Source organism: Alligator sinensis, unplaced genomic scaffold (assembly GCF_000455745.1).
Source record: "Alligator sinensis unplaced genomic scaffold, ASM45574v1 scaffold492_1, whole genome shotgun sequence".
In the NCBI taxonomy this organism is placed as follows: domain Eukaryota; kingdom Metazoa; phylum Chordata; order Crocodylia; family Alligatoridae; genus Alligator; species Alligator sinensis.
This window is the reverse complement of record NW_005842186.1, coordinates 1,535,865-1,558,089: the sequence shown is the minus strand read 5'-3', so window position 1 is coordinate 1,558,089 and position 22,225 is coordinate 1,535,865. Positions and strand designations below refer to the sequence as shown.

General features: G+C 41.3%; 1 protein-coding gene across 4 annotated transcripts in view; it reads left to right on the top strand.

The window, feature by feature from the left end:
• NEO1 (neogenin 1) overlaps positions 1 to 22,225 on the top strand; it is a 384,856-nt gene that overhangs the window by 345,799 nt on the left and 16,832 nt on the right. For 3 of the 4 annotated variants that reach the window (XM_025207174.1, XM_025207173.1, XM_025207172.1), the window contains exons 19-23: positions 864 to 971; positions 4,280 to 4,474; positions 12,247 to 12,315; positions 14,601 to 14,748; positions 21,758 to 21,996. In XM_025207174.1, the coding sequence (XP_025062959.1) occupies positions 864 to 971; positions 4,280 to 4,474; positions 12,247 to 12,315; positions 14,601 to 14,748; positions 21,758 to 21,996 (759 nt within the window). Of the gene's footprint in view, positions 1 to 863; positions 972 to 4,279; positions 4,475 to 5,271; positions 5,305 to 12,246; positions 12,316 to 14,600; positions 14,749 to 21,757; positions 21,997 to 22,225 lie in introns of all 4 variants that reach the window. The other variant, XM_025207171.1, reaches the window with a different exon arrangement.

Sequence of the window (22,225 nt, the reverse complement as noted above, 5' to 3'; positions counted from 1 at the left end):
CCTCCACTTGACTGGGCCTCACTTTCACCATCCATAGTTACTAAGTGTTATTTTCCATGGGGATGTTAATAGTAACCCAACTCAGGGGATGATGGGAGGTTTAATTCCCAGCAGGTCATATATGTAAAGCACTTTAAACATGAAAAGCACTGGGTAAGCACAAAACATTACTATTAGAGTATTAAGTATCCATGGCAGATGTAGTTTGCTAAAAGTTCCATAATTAGAAATGCGTCATGGTTTTAATAGTGATAGAGGTCCAAGAAGTAGCTGGTCATTGCATGGGTAAAGACATCAGCACCCTGCATTTATATGCCATTAAACTGAGCCCCAGCTGGGTATTCTAGTTCACAATGAGATTCCAGTTCTAGCATTTCACTCTTTTCTTGGGGTGGCTTGTGTCATTTCCTCATTTTGTGCAGAAGGGGCTAATGGGGAGGAGAGCTCTCTCTTAAATAAAAGGAAACAGCAACCGTGTATCCATCAGATGTTTCCAGAATTCAACCAAATTTCTCTCAACCAAAGCTTCACTTCTGCAAAGATAATCCCTCAGATTTTTATCTTTTTTTAAGATGCATTCTGTTTATATAGTCATGATTCACAGCATCTGTTGCTGGAAGTGCTTTAGAAACAGATAGCTTCTTATGGAAAGGAAATATTGCATGCCATATGGTATTTGCCAGTGTAATGGAGTAAATCACTAAAACCACCATCCTGGGGTGGTAGATTTACCTTAAGATTATATATACTGGGTTTCTTTTACTGGTTATGCTCATTCTTTTGTAGAAAAGCACATTTTAAAAGATGATTATGAGTAAATTTATATGCATCCAATAGTGTCTGTTTTTTTTGTTTATTTGCAGTTCCTACCTCTCCTCCAAAGGATGTGACTGTAGTAAGCAAAGAAGGAAAACCTCGGACCATAATTGTGAACTGGCAGCCTCCATCTGAAGCTAATGGCAAAATTACAGGTGCTGGTTTTTTGTGTGCTTTCTGGAACGATCCTCTTTTCTTTCTTCTGATTTGCAGAGTTGTGGAGGGTAGATGGAGAACATACCTAGTGAACAGCAGCATAGACGGTTTATTTAATGCTTATATGGATATGTATCACATTCACTTTATCAATCCCAAACACATCCAGTTTATTTAATGCTTATATGGATATGTATCACAATCACTTTACCAATCCCAAACTCATCCAGACGTCTAGACCTTCATCCCATTTGTTTATCTTCTCATGCAGCTCAAATCGGCTGCTTATTTTCACATCTACTGGAAATGTGTTCAGTTTAAAAAAATAAAGGCAACACTCACATTTTGAGTTCACTGCCACTCTACTCCTTGGCAGTCCTGGGCTTGCATTGCAGTAAAAGACTCTCCCTAAAAGAGAGGTCTAAAGAATTGAAAATGAACACTGAAGAGCTGTCATTTTAACTGTTCCAGAGCAGATCGTCCTTGCCGTCTTACATATGGCTAATAACACACTTTCAGAAACACACATCTACAGTTAGACATATATATATATAAATAAATAAATATATCTATCTAGATATAAAAAAAATCCCCTTTGTATAGGCATGGACTCAAACCCAGTGTGTCCAGCCTCTTTGTTCAAGGCTAGTGTGCATCTGCATGGGAAATATGCACACTCTGGGTCCTGTAGAACAGCAACCGTTTGCGGCCGCTCAGTGTTCAGCTCCTCCCAATAGATTGGTTTGTTTAGCACTGATACTGTAGATATGCACAGTTCTGCCTGCTTTCATTTTCCTCTTATCTTTGTTAACTGCAGGCTTCAGGGCTCTGTGTAGAGTGTCTTGCTTATTATCAACATTACTTCCACTCTGTGTCTTTGGTTAAAAGTTGTTTTTATATTAAATTCATCATAATTTTGCCTTTTTTTAGAGAGACCAGGACTATTCTTAGAACATTTTCCACCCTAGTTCTTCATTCTATTTAGTTGGTGCTTGATGTTGAGGGTTTGGTTCTGCATTATAGATAACTGTGACGACAAAGCTGCATTCAGTTGGAAAAATAAGGAGACCATGCAAATTGTTTCAGAAAACTTTTGAAATGAAGAGGGAAGAGGTGGTGGTGGTAGAAATTGTAACTAATTCATTTTAGTAACTTTAAAAAAATACTTTGTAAAAAAAATAATGTTATGATTTATGTTGTGACTGATAACACTTGCTCTTCACCATGCAAGGAACTAGTTGTTTATTGAGTTAGAAAGGTGAGACTTCCCCATTTTACTGTTGGTACAAGTCTCCATTTTCTAACCTTTCTACTCACTGAATGTTAAATTGGCAAGCCAAAAGACATTACGTCTATCTTAGTCTAAAAATTGCTTAACCCGGGCTTCTCTACTTGCAAATTATGCAGACAACCCAAGTTCATGCCAATCAAAACGATCTATTACACCCCTTGAAGATGTATAGAGAGACACCTTCAGATATATAATTGGCCAAATTTGAAAATTTGCCTTCCCAAGCACGCAAAAGTATTTGACCATTCTTACCCTGCTGATGAACATAATGGAAAAACCTAGCTCACTTTCTCAGCTGGGTTAAACAGAATTTTGCAAGGCTCAGCTTTTTTACTGTTGTTTAAATATGCAATAGCTGTGGCCAAATGTTTTAGAAAATCCTTCTCTCAACTTTTTGTAATCCCACTGTAAGAAGTCATCTGATATAATGATGCAGGTCTACGAAGCATTAGAATTCCCTTTGTGTCGGATGGATATGAAATCCACTAGTTTTATTGGAACACATGACTGGACTGCCCTCTGGTGGTATTAGGGAAAACGGTATAGAACAGTTGTTTCTTAACTAAGTACCATCCGTTCTACATATTGAATGATGTGTGGGGTCCAGTGGGAAAGAGAACAGTACTTTGTAGAGATGTAGTCAACACGTTATCATAACACATGTATAAATAGGCATTTCTTAACTTTTGTGCACTTACGTTTGCAACCTTCTTGTTCATGTCATAGAATCAGAAAGTTAGAGTTGGCTGGGACCTCAGGAGGTTACATTTAGTTCAACCTCTTGCTCAAAGCAGGGCCATCCCCAATTAGATGATCCCAGCCAAAGCTTTGTCTAGCTGCGTTTTGAAAACCTCCAAGGATGGAGCTTCCACCACCTCTTTGGGTAACCTGTTTCAGTGTTTTACTACCTTCCTAATGAGAAAATTCTACCTAATGTCTAACCTAAGCTTCCCTTGCTGCAACTTGAAAGTGATGCTCCTTGTTCTGTCATGCATTTTTATATATGTATAAAATACTGTAAAGTGCCAGTCCTGGGTTCTAGATGTCTTTCCTGTACAATACATTGAAAACACCAACCAATTAATACAGACAAATATAAACTCACTTGGATTACCTTAGTCCGTGGGAGAAATTGTCACTTTACATACTCCCCCTTGCACAGACTAGGTCATTGGTGTGTTGTTTTGTGGCTAGACCAGGAAGTAAATACCAAGATTGCACCTACCTGCATGCAGCCCCTTGTTCACTTCAAGGTGCCAAATGATGTAGGAAGTCCGCACAGGGAAGAAAAATGTCAATTTATTTCTTCTCATTTGTTCAATTATGTAGGTGAACTAGATTACCAATGAACTTGCCCTATACTTGTGTTAATAAGTTTGGTTTTTTTAATGCCATTTTCTGTTACCTTTTGCTAGCTGACAATACTTGTACTATATCTTGCTTTCCTACATGTAGGTCATTCAATAAAAGATTGCACAGATGTAATTTTCCTATAGCTTTTTGTGTGATATGCAAAGATTGTTTCAATTCTTGTTTTTAATTTTCTTTTAATAATAAACAGAAAGCACCAAAATTAGTTCTGCATGAGAAAGTACTTAGGATGCTTTTGTTTAATTGCAGGGTTATAATTTTTCTCTAAAATGTTAATGGTTGAGGTAGAACATCCTTATAACGGTTTTCAAATTATTATATTACATTGCTCTCTTATGGTTCAAAAGGAAGATAGGAAAAAAGGGATTTTCCCCTAATTGAATGTAGACTATGTGAAGTGAAGAAGGGGCATTGATTTTTCTAAACACGTTTTGTAATATTGTAAAAATTTCAGGTGGGATGTGTATCTGTACTTACATACAGTCATATAGTCTGAAACAATAAAGTCAAAGATTTCTGAAAATCTTAGTGACTTAGGAGCAAAACTCACTGAAAGTTAATAGGACTTTTGTGTTCTGATTTAAAGTCTATTGAAAATCCTACCCTTTAATGCAAAACCTTTTTCTTTTTGGTTCCTTTGAACAGGATACATCATTTACTACAGCACAGATGTGAATGCTGAGATACATGATTGGGTCATTGAACCTGTTGTAGGAAACAGATTGACTCACCAGATCCAAGAATTAACCCTTGATACACCATATTATTTCAAAATCCAGGCACGCAACTCCAAAGGCATGGGACCTATGTCAGAGGCAGTCCAGTTCAGAACACCCAAAGGTAAAGTCTGATGTTTCTGCATGTGTTCTCCAACTTACTCTTTAAAAATGGTGTAGGAAAAGCTACTGGCAGCATGAATTCTGAATTCAACATCAAGGGAGGTATAAAGGAAAACGGACTCTGCCTAGGAAAACATGTTTGCTGTTCCATTTTTGGGCTGTTCTTGCATGTAATGAACATACAAGCCAGTTTGTGCTCAGATGTTTATGGACCCTTATTTTTAAATTACTGATTGACTCATAGGTCTTCCAGCTGTTAATGCATACAATCCATGCCTTAGGTGTGCCTTGGAAAACTGATTTCTAGTTCCCTTAAGATTTTAGGTCCAGTGTGTTGCATCCGTCTGTGGTGTAACAGTTCAACCAATAGGGTTTGCAGTTGGTGGCCTGTGAACAATTGCATGTTAATGTGATGGATGATATAACGTTGAACTAGCATGACACAACTGCCTCTTTAATCAAGAGGTGCTTGTTCATGGGTAACTGATGAAATGGCAGGAGTAAAAAGTGCAGTGAAAATATCATGCACTGAGTATGAAATGGAGAGAAAGTTGTTGTCTAAGGGAGGTTATTAATGTAGATATTTTATCTTTTGAGAGAGAGAAACAACTTGACAAAAAGTTATGCCCAGATTTAGTATCTCTTGGCATTATTTCCATGTTAGTGTCTGTTTAAAAAAAGGAGCTTAAATCTCTCTAGTTTATTTCTTCTTTGTGAAACTTTGAATTCTATCTGTCACTTCTTCAGATCTGGTGATCTCTCTTGTTCTTTTTTCCTCCCCTCTGCTTGTCCTGGTAGCTGAATCCTCAGATAAAATGCCTAATGATCAAGGTAAACGAATGGACATCCTTTCTCTTTCATTCCTTCCCCTTTTTTTGTGCATGTTTTTCTTTTCCACACACAGTTGCACTTGCTAAATGAAACACATACCAGCTGCTCTAAATATAAATGAGCAAGATCTCATGGCGCTTTTAATAGCCAAGGAACTGGAAATTCTATTTGTGGTTTTTGTGTCAAGAATATAAAGTGATCTCTGTAGTCAGATGTCACATGAAAGGACAAATGGGTTATGCCGGAGCTGAATCATTCTGTCAAAATGAATTTGGATTAAGTCACATACAAGTCGGTGTCTGACCAGTGGACACTGGATCTCAGTATAGAGAGGTGGAAGATCAAAAACAGTTGGCTAATTAACACAAGTGCTGTTGTGAGCGCTACATCTATAATCATTTTTACAGTAACAGGAAAATACCCCTGGTCTCATTCAGCTTTCTGCTTGAGAGATTCTGCCTGTCAGCTCATTTAGAGCCGTCTTCCTTAAAGAACACAATTACTTGAGCCACCAAAAGCCTAAGGTTTAAAGGTCCTCTCTTGACAAATGGTAATGTGGAGCTTGCTTTGTGAAGACAAGTTATATCATGAAAGTCCAAGGCAGTTTTTTATTTTCTCTAAAATAGGTTTAACAGTCCTATACGAGGAGGAAAAATGAGCCTAAAAGGGATAAACTCTTGCAGGGACTCTTGCAGTCTGTTTAGCTAAAAGATTCAGCCTGCCTTAAAGTGGCTCAGAATGTATTCTGCAATATTTAGACCTCCTTTTTTTAATCCAGTACTGAGAAGTTGGTTATAAACATGGTTAATTTTGCCTGTTTTATATCAAACAGTGCCATTAGGGAATGCATCCTTATTGAGCCTTTGCTTCCAAATGCACTGGGTGTGATTTGGCATCACCTATGAGGCTACAGCAGGGGAAACAGAATTGCCATTTGTTCTTCCCACCGTCTTCTGACAGACTAAAGCCTCAGGTTTTATGTAAACGATGCTGCATTCTCTCTTTCATACTGCTGTGCTAGCCAGCGTTATACACACGACAAGCCTCCATGTCCAACATACAACATGTATGTCTTTTCTCATAGTAACGTTTTGGCCAATGCCCTTAAATGCATATACCTCTTAATTTGTAGAAGCTAGTATTAAAATCAAGAGACTTCTGTTATAGTATTGCTGTAAGAATAAAAGGGATTTGAAGAGGTTATCGGTGAGAGCACTTGGTGAAAGAAAGGAAAGGAAAACCTAGGCTGAATAATGGAAAACCTTGACAACAGGATCTGTTGGAAAAGACTTCCTCAGGATGAGGACAGAGAACTGGAGAAAGGAGGCAATATACCTGTACTGTCCCACAGTGAATTAAATCTCTGGCCTCTGCATTTTTGCTGATTTGTCTGAGCTACATGCAGTGGATATGTTTTCAAGGAATATGTTTTGAAAAGCTTCTCCCCCATAATGTTTTTCTTCGTGTACATAGTCATTACCTTGTTCCCCGCCTTCTTTTCCCTTGTAGTACAAGTGTCAGCATGCGGTAAGACTGGTTCTTTGTTGAAGCTGTCACTGTGCAAACATTTGTTTTGGTCAAGTACAAAAGAAAAGTAAAAGGGAGATGTCTATAATATACAAGAGAGCTAGTTTAAAATATAGTACAAGGTAAAAGTGTTTTTTCTAGCTCTCGCATACTTGGGCATTCCCAAGATTGATGGACTAAAAATGGATATACTCAAATGTTGACAAGCCTTTTAATGAGTGCAAAGAGATTTTATTTCAACCAGTCCTCTCTGTAGAGGAAAATAGAAGATCTCAGTGCACAATTTCTAGTACAGCTCCCTGCAAACAAATTGGTACGCACTCTAAACCAAAAGATAGGGCAGGACCAAATGTTGGTTTTAGGGTGTTTATTGTATTGAAAACAGGCAGTTTTTATACCTCTGGTTGCAATGATGATTCCTTTAGGGGGAAGGGGGAGAAGCTGGTTGCTTATAATTTTTCGTGCAGTGAGACCAGTTTTTCTTTTAATTACAGAAGTGTGAAATGGCCATAATAGGATAATCAGGCTCATTACCATTCAGATAGAGCTGTTGTCAAGATAATATTAGACATGAACCAAACTCCCGAGAATTTAGAAGACAATCTATTGATCCCTCATTCTAGGAATTAGATATTTGCCAGCAACAAACTCATCAAAGTCATTACTGGAAAGAGGCCTACATTAATAGATTTTAAGGCCAGAAAGGACCATTATGATGATTTAGTCTGGCCTCTTGCATAGTGCGAGCCATAGAATTTTACCTAGCAATTTGTCCATTAAGTCCTTAGCTTCTGATTTTGAGCTTCAGAAAGTTATCTGTTTTTTTTATTTAAAGACTTCAGGTGATGAAAAATTCATCCTGCCTCAACATAAATTCATCAGTTTAACCACTGGAATATTACTGGTAAAATGTTTGCTTTATTTCTAGTCTGAATGTTTGTAGTTTGGGTTTGCATTCATCCAAACTCATTATGTCTTTGTTTAAGAGCCCTCTCATACCAGCAGTCTTCTCTGTATGCAGTTACTTGAGACTGATCAAGTCACTTCTTACCCTCCTCTGCAATAAGATGAATACATTGTGTTTCTTCAGTCTGCCATTTTTTTTTATCTTCAGTCTGGTCATTCTTTTTTGAACCCTTAGTCAGCCTTTTTAAAGTGGGGACGCCAAAACTTGGACATAGTATCATAGTAATGAAGTAACATTTTCAGAAGCACCAATGTGATTAGATAAGCCAAGTCCATTATTCAAAAGTGACTAAAGGAACCTATGTTTCATTGCCTTTTGCCTATTATCTCACAAAAGCTGCAGGCAGGCATAAATTTGAAGCACTCCAAATTTCACTCTAATTTGGAGTGCTTCAAATTCAGAGCGTTCCAGGCAATGGACAGACCTGCAGCCCCCTGCCAGAGCACTTTAATGTTGCTGAACAGGCACCAGTGTGCTTCCCTGTGAGGGGTGCAGTGGGATTTGCTCAGTCCTGTGGTTCTGTCCCCTTCCTCCCTCCAGGTGTGGAAGAGCAGAGCAGATGGCCAGTGAGCACTCTCTCCATGAACTTGGCCTTCTGTCTCCTGGTCCCAGGACTGGAGAGAGTGATTCCTTGCATGCCTCAGGCTCCAGAGACTGCTGAGGATAGCTAAGCACACAAGAAAACCTTCGTTGGCTTGTCCTCCCTGTTCCTCCTTCTCTCTTTCTCTCTCTCCAACCCTCTCCACCCTGTGGGAACACTTTGAACACTGGAGGACCAAGTAGTCCATATGTCCAGAAGTTTCAGGAAGTTCCTCAAAAAGTAGTGCTTTAGTTATGTTCCGCATTTCTGGAGGATCACTTTTGAAGTGCTTCAGCCGTTTTTGAAGCGCATATTTGCTCACTGTTAGAAGCACATCATACATTACATCTCTCCAGGATCTTTGCCAGCCATGATTATATTTTTCTTCAAGATCAGTTTTAAAGATGGTAAATAGCACGGGGCCAGAAACAGTTCCCTGCAGGGTCTCAGTAGAAATACCCTCTTTTGGATAATGATTGTCCATTTATGGTTTTTATGCCTATTATTTAACCAGTGTTTAATATGCGCCACACTTTTTTGTACAGGAATAGTGTACTTTAGTGTACTTTTTATAGTGACTTTATAGAAGTTTGTGTGTGACATTTTTTATGATCTCCATTCTCTGCAGGTTTTGTAATTTTATCAAAAATCTTTATTAGGTTGTTTGACAAGATTTATTTTCCAACACTTATTTAAAACAACACTGATCAAAATGAATTATGCTTCCATTGTTTTTCATTCTTTACTGTTTGTGCCCAGTATCAGTCTTCATGTAATTTGACCCACCTGAGGTATCCGGCTGTTATTGGACTAAAGTTACGCAGGGCATCCTGTGATCTTTATTTCTTGGTTCTCTGAAGCTTCCTCAGTATTCCAGGGTGTCATAAGCACCAGCTTCAGTAGTTCAGATTTTTTCACTGACCAATTCCTTCAAAACTCCTCAGCACAAATTGCCCTACAAAAATTAAAAATGTGTCATTTTTGTATTTGCTATTTGTCATTTTGCCTAAGACCTCTCTACACATGCAGGTAAAGGTACAGTGGAACCTAATGTGCAATCCACACAATAGCACGTCCTGCCATGCCGCACATTCGTGGCAGGAGGTGCGATTGTGGGATGATCATTAGATGCCATCGTACCTTATCACAGATGCAGCAGCACTGGTACTCACAGCTGCAGGCCCTGCAGCTGATGTGGTTTGGCAGAGCTCGCTGCAGTGGTAGTGATCCCCCACTGCGAGCCCTGCAGTAATGTGGGTTTATCCCTGCCAGCCTTATTCCCCCATCCTAGCACAGACTTCCCAAAGAAGGACCACTGTCCGCCCACCTGCCACCCAAGCCGTGTTACAGACAGATTGGGAACAGCACCAACATGTAGCTGGGGGTGCTGGGGAAGGATCCACAAAGGCCTGAGAGTTACCTTTGGGGTGTAGCATTCCTGGTCAGACACCAGGTAGCGATGCTGTGCTTCAACAAAGCATCCAGCTTGTTTTCTAGTGCTGTGCAAACCTTTGGTTCCTGATTCGATTTAGCGGAGATTCAGCCCAATTCAGTGGCCAAATATCCAAATCGAATCAGAGGACCCTTTAATCTCTCCGTGAGATTCGGGGAGATTTGGACATATACACAGCTTTAAATGTTTTTTCTTCGTACCTCAAGGTACCAGGCAGCTCGTGAATGCCGTGATGGTGGGGTGGATGGAGTGTCCCACAGGCATGTGGGGGGGCTCGCCAGTGCACTCGGCAGCAGACCCGGAAGTGGACCAGATGTACTTCTGGTCCACTTCCAGGTCTGCCAGGGAGCGTGCTGCCTCCCGCCCCCCAGCTCAGGGACTGGTGCCTCCTGGGTCTGGGTGGGCACCTGGGGCCCTCCCACAGCCGATCTCCATACTTCCAGTCTGCTTCCAGGTTTGCCACTGAGCACATGGGGGGCCCCCCGCGCTCCCGTGGGACTGTCCGTCCGCCCCAGCATCACAGTGTTCATGAGCCACGCTTGGTACCTCAAGGTATGTAGGAAAAACATTTAAAGCTGTGACTATGGCCGAACCGCTGATTCACTGAATCGGCATCGAATCTTCAGATTAAGAATTGGCCGAATTGAATCGGGGACTGTGATCTGAATCAACAAATCGAATCACTGTCCCCGATTCGGGCCAAGTCCGAATCGAATATGGCCCGTTTCACACACCCTAATGTTTTCTGTCCAAATAGCTTTAATCAGCTCTATGCTGTCTCAGCGCTGATTTTGCAGAGCTTTTTTTGTTTTGTGGTTTACAGATGGCACAGTTTTCCTACAGAATTCTTAGACCGGCATCTTTACCCTGGTTATTTACAAAGTGCCGGTAAATTTACAGGCATTTGGCCACCCTGCTGTGCTGTAACGTACCGATGCAATTTGGGGGATTTCTTTCTTCTTTGCATGTTTAACAAATTCCTTCTTTTTGTCCTTAACTCTGCTGACTATAGATATATGCATACCTTTGGGTTCTTTTATCAATTATCTGAATTGTTTAACCTCTAATTTATTGTTCTTGCTATCAATTTTTCCATTTGTTAATTTTATATATGTGTGTCAGTGTCTGTGTGTTATTTCTACTTATCCAAAATGTTTTTTTCACCTGCAAAGCCTTCTTTTCATGAATGTGTACCTTGAGGCTTTATGAAGCATTTATTTTGCATATTTCCGGTTCTTTATACATGTAAAAATATAAACTGTAAAGTAAGAAGTGAAGGAATTTTTAGATATGAGTCATGCTGTTCTAGTATTACCATATGCTTGTCATCCAATGCTTCTTTGGATTGGGCACTAACTTTGGCATTCAGAGCATTTTTGTATCACCACAGTTTTAATAAGCCAACAGGGAAAAAACAGACCTGTGTTTCGTCTTTGCTGGGGACATTCTGCCAGCTCAGTTTGGGGCGCTGACATTAGAGTAGAACCTGGGACTCCATGTGTCTTGCTGCTGCAGCAGATCGCCTGAATTTGATCTGAGTTATATAATGGGAAGCATTTGATAGAATAAAAGAGAACTTTACTCAGATTGTTAGGTCACTTTTTATATTCAGCACTCATGAACAAGCCAGTGATGGTTAAAATTCTGGAAGTGGACATGTTGTTTGCCTTGAGTTAGCAATGAACCAACTGGCAAATATACATACAACCATTGTAATCCCCTAAGCGTGCTTACACTCCTATACAAAAATACTCAGTCCGGTACAACGATGTGTCTTTTTGATGTGTTGCCTATGAAAAACAGGTGACAAACTGTTGAACTTAGTCGTGTAGCCTTCAATAAAAAAAGGTTTTGGTATTTTTTGATATTGCAGTTTCTCTGTGGGGGGGAGGAGGTGAGGACAAAATAAAATATTATGGGGAATTTGATAGCAATCTTGCATGGCTGTTAAGAATCTTATTATTCTGTTGAAGATGCATTTCCATTGGGTATATTTCTAATCTTGCATGTAATTAGGGCTTGGGAAAAGGAATTTATTTTATAATCCACTGATCACTAATGATAAACTCCAAATGCAATTGTATAAGAAGCTGCTTGCTTACATCAGTCTGCTTGTTATCATAGTTGCAACCTTCTCTTTTATTGCATTTTTAAAAAATCAATAAAGAAAAGGCCCAACTAACTGGGAGAAAGTGGTAATACAAGTAGCCATCTGTTTCTATGTGGAGTTTAAACCTGCCTATTTGAAACATACCTGCTGGAATATATTTGCTGTCCATATCTATGCGGGGGCGAGGGGGGAACTTGTTCAAAATAGCTCCAGGTTTCAAGTTTTGAAAGTAAGTAGTTAGGACATGAACAATATGCATCTCATAACTAATAATTATTAATGTGGTTCCCCCCCTCCTCCCCCAGCTTCGGGAACTGGAGGTAAAGGAAGTCGGCCAGTGGATCTAGGACCGGACTACAAACCACCAATGAGTGGTAAGAGCCTTCATAAAAACGTCAGCTGAGATCTGTGAGGCTGAAACAGGACATACCTTGGGATTACAGTTGGAGATTTCTCTTAAAGATTAACTGTAGTTCATAGGTTTGGTGACATCTTCTCCAATAATTGAATTTTTCTCCATTCAGAAACCTTTTGAAATTAAGCAGTTCTCAAGTAAGACAGGAAAAAAAGTTGACGCAATACTATGTTAGAGTCATTCTCCATTATGTTAAACATGGTAACAAATATCCTTAGGCACCATATTTCAGTTTTCACCAAGCCTTTTTCACAACCTAACTTAAACAGATTAGCATTTGGTATTTTGAGACCCTTGCTTTGTGGTAACACTGGTTTAGAACCAAATAAATTTTATTTTTTCAGCAGAAAATGATTTTTGTAGATTATCAATAAAGTAGGAAGTGTAGATACAGTGTTCAGGGGGATACCTTATGCCCTGTAGTTCCAGCAGGGTCCATGCTCCATGTGTGTTAGCTTTCATGGACAATGTTGTTTCTTGAGCAGGGTCTTCCTTTTCACCCTCAACATTCAGCTTCTTAGGTGCAACAGATATCTTCAGGGTTTAAAGGAAGCTGATTTTCCATGCAGCTTCTTACGCTGCACTTATTTGCCTTCCAGCAACTTCCAGTAGAGCATTAAGTGATATGGTTAATACCTGTCACGTATGTCTTGAATCCTCTCCACAGAAGGATAATTTATGCAGTGGAATGGCTTGTCCTCTGAAGGTGTTTTTTCAAGTGTCCATGCCTCTCTGTGCTTATACTCCAGAGAGCATCTTATGGAAATGTATCTTTGAATGAGAGGGTTATGGATTCTGGTCCTGCTTAGTCTCTGAAGAGTTGGTTCCAGTCTGACTGGCTCCCAGAAAGCTGTGTCACTGCATATATAAGCATAACCATCATGGAAGGTTTATATGGGCCTGAGGAGAGGACTTGTTAACCAGGGTCTTCATCTTGGAACTTTTGGTGCTCCTTTAAGATGACCAGGACTCAGACCAGGGAGCATTTGAAGATGAAGACCAATATTTTCAGTTTGACTCAGTATTTCAGAGGAAGCTAGTTTAGATAGTAGGTAGCAGGTTTTGATGTAATTCTAGTTGTCCATGCTGTGAAGTTATATAGCATTTTGTACTAGTTGGTGTTGCCTAAGGGCAGATGTTTTGTGTCTGTGTGCAACAGCATTACTGTAGTCCAGACACGTGGTGATACACACGTGAGTGACTGAGCTCAGGTGTCTTTTAAGATGGGGGAGAATTTACACAGTATAGACATCTTTTGATGGGCTAAGTGCTAGGCTTTCCATCCCTATCATCTAGTCTTCCTTTGACCCTCTTTATGATAGCTAGTTGGGTGTCTCACCAACCCTTAAAAGTTTTAGCAACAGCTGTATCTGTCATTGCATATTTTTATTGGGTTATCACTTGGAAATAGGTCAACAAAACATCATTTACAGGATGTTAATTGTACAGGGCCATAACAAGATGATGATGTGTACATTTTAATAACTACACAAAGGAAGGGGTATTTAGCTCGAAATACAATTTTATTTAGATAAACTATTTATTAGCTTGCCTTAATCTGTATAATTCCTTTATACATTTGTAGTAGGGCTGGAGTGTTATAGTAGCTATGAGGGTCCAGAAAATGTCTGGGAGGCGAGGCTTTTTTGTGATATGATATTTTATTGGACCAGCTCTATAGTGGAAAGAAATGTTAGACAAGCTTTCAGAGGCCCTTCCTCAGGTCTGAAGGAGGAGCAGCTGCAGGCTGAACTCAGAAAAGACTGAATATCAGAAAAGACTCCATGGAAATGCAGTCTCCTTGAAGGAGGGCTGTGAACCAGGAGTAAAGAGGTGTGAGCGGTGGCTGTTACAAGACCGGTGACTTTGAATGGTCTTACTCCGTCTGTTCTACTGCAATGTTTTTGTCTTATAAAAGTACCTACTCGCACCTCTTTAGTCTTAGTTCAAAGCCCTCCTCCAAACAGACTGTTTGCATGTCCTAGCCTGTAGGTATCAGCCTGGCTTGCCTTCTACTTCAGACTGGCAAGGCAACTGTTGCCCATAAATTCGTCTAACAGCTCTCCCAGTTATGCAGTTGGTCCAATATAAGATATCACAGAAAAGACTTGCCCTTCATATTTCTGAACGCTGCTGATTCCTTTTTGTATCTTGTGATGGGGAGTATTTTCTTAACTAAACTATACATAATATACATAATAACGAGCTCTCTTTCTCCCTTCTTCCCCCTCCACCCTTTTACAGGCAGTAACAGTCCTCACGGAAGCCCCACATCGCCCTTGGATAGCAACATGCTTCTAGTAATCATAGTATCTGTTGGAGTGATCACCATTGTGATAGTGGTGATTGTTGCCGTCTTCTGCACTCGTCGTACCACTTCTCACCAGAAAAAGTAAGAAATCTGCTTCATGCCACTCTGCATTTTTCTTTATTTAAGTACATAATGCAATATTTGTGATGCCTGGGAGTTCCCCCTGCCAGTGATCTAGGGGAATACAAAGTAACTCTGTCCTGAACAGCAACCCAGAAATCTAAAAGTGTTGTGCTGATTTCCCCATTGCAGACAGACAGTGCCTTGGATGCCCAACCCAATGATGTCTCCTTCTGCTTGCATTTAGGAGTGGCAGTTGTCTCTAAGTATGCGTGCCTTAGTCCCTTGCCTAAACCATGTCCAAAATTATAAAGGTATTCAAAGATGGCATAACATAATCTATATAGTCATAAAAGCCAACATAAATGGTTTCAGCGTAACATGGGTTTTCCAAAGAGACTACATATGCCATATCAGTACAACAAAACAGAAGAAAACATTCATGACACCCTACAAACCCCCAAAGCCTAACATGGAGTGTGAAAGGGGATTCAAGAAATAACATAGCTGAGATGAGGTACTTTGTCTTTTATCTAATGTTCTCCCTATTTTTTTTGATTTGTCCTTTGCCCTTCTATTACTGAGAATCACATGGCTTGATTTAAGTTTCTCTTCCTTTGTGATCCCTTTGGTTTTCATATTTAGTGTTTCAAAAGTTTACAAACCAGTGAGTTACAGATGGTGTATTGACTCAGCAGCTATAATGGATCAGCAGAAGCACTCTCTCAGCCATATACTTGTCCTAAATGGAAATAGTTAAAATATTGGGTTTATTCCCTATTGGCATTGAGAATATACCATAAGAATGTGTAAGATAATGAACATCCAACTAGAAAGATGATCCATTTCACCATACAGCTTCCTCCACTACTTGCTCTCTAGTAGGGCTTTGCAAAACGGCACCGTTCCATTTCGACATGATTTTCGAGGTTTCAACAGAACAGCATTTCATTTCGAATTTCATTTCAATTTGAAATCGCTGTTCTGTTTTGCTTCATCGTAACAGTGATGCTGTTTTCAAAGTTACACTCATTCACTATAATGGGGAAGCTCAAAACAGCCTCTCTCATCCGACATGCAGATGGGGGCCCATAATCCCGGGAGGTCTGCGGGGGCTGTGCCAGTCCTTCCAGGGCTGTGGACCCCGATCTGCCTGCCAGATGATGGAGGGAAGCCGGGTGCTGCCGCCTGGGACCAGGGAGCTGGGGAAGGGAACTGAGCCTGGGCTCAGTTCCCCTCCCTAGCGCTACAGTCAGCCTGGGGAAAGGAACTCAGCCCAGCTAGGCTGAGTTCCTTTCCCCAGCCGGATTGCAGCACTGGGGAGGGGAACTGAGCCCAGGCTCAGTTCCCTTCCCCTGTGCTGTGATCGGTTTCCCGCAACCCGGCCACAGGAGGCGGAGAGAGCCAGAGCTGTGCTCTCGGCTGAGCCACATGGGGCTGCAGAGCTGCTGGGAGCGCAGCCCTGGTTCTCCCGTCTCCCACCACCCAGCTGCTGGCTGCTTTGAAACTTGAAATGTTTTGACTAGCCTCATTTTGTTTCGAGGCTGTTTCAAAGCCCTTTGTTTTGATTCGATTTCACTGTTTCGAGCTTGAAATTAGTCAAAACAGCGTTGAATCGAAACAGACGGCGAAAATTTGCGCAGCCCTACTCTGTAGTCTTTGTATTAGTCCAAAATAGTAGCATAGGAGTTGGACTTGGAATTTGCTGGCCTATACATGACTTTTGTCAGCTGGACATAATATGCTTTAGTCAGATGCAGGTTATTAGGTTCTATTTAGTAGTAACTGGATAAAATTTAACAGCCTGTGATATTTAGGAAAGGAGACTTAGTGATTTGATGGTCTCATAGATTCATAGATGTTAGGGTCAGAAGGGACCTCAATAGATCATCGAGTCCGACCCCCTGCATATGCAGGAAAGAGCCGACCCCCTGCATAGGCAGGGAAGAGTGCTGGGTCTAGATGACCCCAGCTAGATGCATATCCAACATCCTCTTGAAGACCCCCAGGGTAGGGGAGAGCACCACCTCCCTTGGGAGCCCGTTCCAGACCTTGGCCACTCGAACTGTGAAGAAGTTCTTCCTAATGTCCAGTCTAAATCTGCTTTCTGCTAGCTTGTGGCCATTATTTCTTGTAACCCCTGGGGGCACCTGACTGACCAGTGACTGGTCTCCACTGACCTTAAACTGGATGAATATGTGCTCGTATTTGCAGTAGCACAGCAACACAGCTCCCCGCCAGGGCAGTGTCAGCTCCAGCCATGCCAATTGCAGTGGTGCTGTCAGCCACCACTGCAACACTAGAGCCTTTTGCATCCCCCACTACTCCCCACAAGAAAGCCAGCACCTGGGCTGCAGCTCTGGTTGCCTCCCTTAGCTATGTTACTGAATACTTAACACTTGAGTAAATGAGAGAAGAAGAAAAGTTGATACTAGAGGTGCACCGATACATCGGTCCAATATCGGATCAGCACCAATATAGGGACAATTGAAAGCATTGGAAATTGGCCTTTTTTGCCTAATGCGGCTGATAATGTGGCCAGTAAATGTCCTGTGCATGCACACAGCCGCAGCATGCATGGGACCAGGAGCACAGCGCAGCAGTTTGGAGACCTAGTCGGTACTTTTTTTTGGCAGGATCTTTTCCTTTTTCCTTCCATTATTGAGCCACCTCATAGCTTGATTGGAGCTTTTTTCCCTTCTGATGCTTCATTGCTAGCTTCACCATTACGTCTCATCCACACAGAAGTGATGTGTAACACTGTTGTTCTCCTGCACTCATCCATCCTTGACCTGCCTCTGTTAGGACAAGAATCCCAGCTGTTACAGAATTTCCTGACGCGTCATGTTTGAAAACTTAGATCTCAGAAATTGTCTTAATTCAGTGTGTCTGACTCAACTGGCGTTCTCAATATAGATGCTAACCTTTTGTCTGAAGTCAGAAATATTGAGTCATCCAGCTCCCGAAGCGCTCTCTCAGTTCTTTATCCGGGTTCATATAAAGCAGCTGTCACTTTGGTATCTGAGCACCTCAGCAAATTATAAAGTGTCTGAGCAGATATTGTTAAAAGCTGTCTCTTTATAAGTCTCTTGTGGTCCTTATTCATACTGAAGTCATGTTGACTTACCCATTGCCAATTTTTTACTATACTTTCCTAAACCATTAATATTTCCAGCATACTGGAAATTCCAGTATCCAGGCTGCTTTCTCACTCTAGAAACTTAAGCACATATGAAGTGCCATACTGAGTCAGACCACTGGTCCATGTATCCCATGTTCATATTTCCAGCAGTGACAGGGGTGGATGCTATATTGAACCAGATATCTCTAGAGTGATCCATTCAGTACTCTCCCAGGCATCCACCATTGTTGGTTTAGAGATGCCAGAGGGAAGTTGACCCATATCCTTTATCCTTACATGACTTCCTGTCCTCCAAAGACGGCCTGCTTTTTTAAAACTCCATTAGTTTGCTCCTCCTGTCTCCCTGACTACCTGGATATCAGTATCTTTCCTCTCTTCCTTACACTGTTAGGTACTGTACAGAAATAAGCAGACAGTTGGAACAGAACTCTAGCCTCTGATTTTCTTAAGGGATGTGCTTCAAAAAAAATCTTTTAGTTTGTCTTGCATATCCCACAACTTCCCAAACTAGGCTCCAAGCAACTTTCATCTGCTAATAGCAGTTTAGATCACCTGAGGAAATTGAAGGTGTTCTGCATTATATAAAACTCTTGCATCCTTATGAAATATTGGTTGAAAATCTTGAAAAGAAAGAGTCCTTTTGCAACTCTCAGCTATGAATGCATCACTGAATGCTGTTGCATGTGGAATCAGTGTATGAGTTCATTCCTATCGGGGTTCCACACTTCGATACCACCTGATTTGGAGTGACTACTTCTTTGTCTTCACCAATAGAAGAGTATTTTTGAAAACAAAAAGCATGGATCATATGCAGTTTTAGGCCAGTGTTCTCATACCATGATTAAACAGTAAATGAATCATAAAACTCCACAGTATATGAAATTTGAATCTGCAACAACTAAGATGAAGCAGGTTTATGAAATGGCCCACTGTGCAATTCTGCTATTTAGGACTGAATTCATTTGCTCTGTCAAAACTGTTCGTTTTTATTCTTCCCAGCTGCAGAAGACTAATTCTCACTCAGCCTGTCTTTGTTTTTACCCAGCACCAAAGTTGCCTCCTCAAATGACAAGCTCATGTAAACCAAAGTAACTTATAAAAATGACACAAAGGTGAATACATCTAGATTTCAAGTGGACTAGAGGTAGTCTTAGCTGTTCTGTAAGTCAGGCATGTCAACGATTTGGTGGATCCGGCCCATAGAGTTTTGTGATCTGGCCCGTGGATGTTGGACTGAATTCATTGCTGTGTGCAGTGTGCACCAAACCCAGCAATAGGGGTGCTGTATATGGTGCTTGCTTTGGACTGGCCCTACGTGTTGGCTCTGGGGTAGGTCCAGATTGGACACACAGTTTGAGCCAATATGCAGGATTGGTCTGGTATGGGCAACACATGCAATGCATGCCAGCTGCATGGGGCACTGGGGGCTGATCCAGGCAAGCACTGCCTGTGACATCCCACCAGACTGGCTCTGCAGGCTGGCTCTGGGACCAGTCCAAATTAGGCCCACAGTCCAACCCCACTCACAGGACCCAGTGGACAGGGCCAGGCTGGGGCGGGCACCTCATGCTGTGCGTGCCTCAAATTGGGACAGCACACACTGCATGCAGCCCTTGGAGTTGGTCCAGGGTGCGCGTTATTATTGTTGTATGGTACTTGTCATAGCAGAAGATGAGGTGTGAAAAGCCTTGATGAGATGTGATTGGATGCAGCCCCAGTACAGCGTGACTGTCCTGCGGGAACCTTGAAATTTTTGTCGGGATTTTTTTTCATGCATCCCTGAATGGAGACTTTTATTGAATTAAGGACATTGCCAACTTGATTTTCCTGCTACAACAACCCTTGAAATAATATTTTTGTACAGTTTTTTCTAAATTAAAAAAGGTTTTCCAAATTCCAGCTGATTTTTACAAGGGCTTTCTTCACAGGAAAGGAGGAGAACTTGAGAGCAACAGCTTCAGTGATTCTGAAGTCCACACCCTATGTGGCGCTGAGATGAGACCCTACAACCTTTAAATTTGGCTCCATTTCCCACAGAGAAGTTTCTCCTGACTTTTCAGGTTCCCTTCAGGGGCAGTTAAGAGGGTGCACTGGTGCACCTGATTCCTGGCCCACCCAAAGTTTAAAACTGACTGCCTGGCAGTGGGAGCAGCATTTCTAGTCAGGCAGTGAAGAAGAAGCCAATTGACTTCTTGGCTTATTATAATCTACCTGATTCTTTCTAAACTCTTCATTTCACGGACATTAACAACCCTCTCTTCTTTTTAATGTTCCACTAATGGAGCTATCCTTTGTTCTGCAATTGTGCTGTCTGTTAGCTGTTCCTGGTAATGAAGCTCCTGTTTTGCAACCTTGAAGATTATTTTTAACTTATTCCATTGAAGTTATATTTAGTTTTGCTTCCATCTTAAACTGAATAATACAGCCTATGGCCATATTAGTGAAGCTTCTAGTTTATTTTTAACCAGAGAAAAACATTTTCTTTTATATATGACAATGTACCTCACCATCTGCACCCCCCTTTTCAAAATTCTAGATCTGCCCATGGATACCTTGGCCATAGAAAGAGGAGCTTCTCCATCAACTCATGTATGGCTTGGTGTGGCTCTGTTTGCTAATTGCTTTTTATAATTATCGTAGGCACAGCTTCGTCTTTGGCCCCCTCTACATGTGCAGGTAAAGGTGCAATAGGATCTTATGTGATCTACAAAATCACTCATAGATCCAATTGTGCCTTATTGCCAGTGTAGGGGTGCCCTAATCCTGAATACCTGTTACATGAGCAAGAAGCAGGCTCTCATGGCTGGGAGCCCCCTTTGCATGTGTGATGCAACCAGGACCAAGAGCTTTGTCAGGAGCAGAGATTTTCAGTCCCAGCTGCACCCCACGGGCAGCCAGGACCAAGAACTCTGTCAGGTCTGGAACTCTCAGGCCCTTTAGCCATGGGGCACTGCTGTGGTCCCCCAGATGCAGGGGTATGTGGAGCACTCCCACCTCTGCAGTTGGGAGACTGCATTGACTGTGATCTCCCAACCCCAGGATGCGTTGTGCTCCGTGGCACCTGGGAGATCACAGCAGCTGCAGTCTCCCCATAGACTGCCTACACATGCAAATTAAAGCCGGATAGAAACCACCTATAAAGTTATTATGCATTTTCAAGCAATCCTTTTTAAGGCAGGAAAGTTAATTTGCACGTGTAGCCACTCTATATTGCACAGTTAACAAGGTTAATCGTGCAGTAAATATAACATGTAGATTGGACCTTTTCTTGCAAATTTGGCAGGCATTCAGAAGAGACACCCTTCCTCCTTTTCTGTCCAGTTCCAAGATGGAGGCAGTGTTTTGATCTCCTTGTCTTCCATTTCTAAAAATCCTTGACATCAATCCACCACTTTCAGTGCCTCTGTTAATCAACAGTGTTTTGTAGGCACATGAGCTGGATGTGCTTGCTGACCTCAGTAAAATTAACATTCTCGTCATTAGGCTTTAGAGTCAACGTGCTGTGGAGATAATTGGATATTTTCATGCCCTCTTGCAGCTATTATTTGAAGCTGTTTTTGCAGGCTCCAAACTACAACACAGCATGGTTTGCATATGCTTCACATTTAGACAAGTGTCTTCACAGCTATAAGGGTTGGACACTTACTATTTTGTTAATGGAAGCTTTGTTTTGGCAGCCTGTGGAAGATTTTAAGACAAAAATCCATACGGAGTCGATGGTACCGTTCCTTGCGGTGTGGAATTCACATGTCTGGCCCAGTCAATAGCTGTCAGACAGCTGGATAGTACATCTGAAAACAATCAAAAAAAGAAATTAATTTTCATATATAAGTAAAAATAATAATAATAATACGGTTAAGAATGTTTCATTTATTTTCTTTTTGCAAGGAAACGAGCTGCCTGCAAATCAGTGAATGGGTCTCATAAATACAAAGGAAACTCCAAGGATGTCAAACCCCCAGACCTCTGGATCCATCATGAGAGACTGGAGCTAAAACCTATTGATAAATCTCCAGACCCCAACCCAATCATGACAGACACCCCAATTCCTCGTAACTCTCAAGACATCACACCAGTTGACAATTCCATGGATAGCAATATCCATCAAAGGCGGAACTCTTACCGGGGTGAGTGAGCTGTACTGGAGTCTGGATTTTAACTGTGTAAAATTAGATGCTGTGCATCACTGCTGTATCTGGCAAAAAAAAAAAATCCTTTAATTTAGCTAAAAATTTTGTTTTTAGAGTATAGTAAAACTTTTTATTAAAAATAGGTCATTCCTTTCTAATTTTCCTAACAAACAGGTTGAGTTCAGCACTAGTTTTACAGGGCTCTCTTGATCCATTAGTGTGTAGG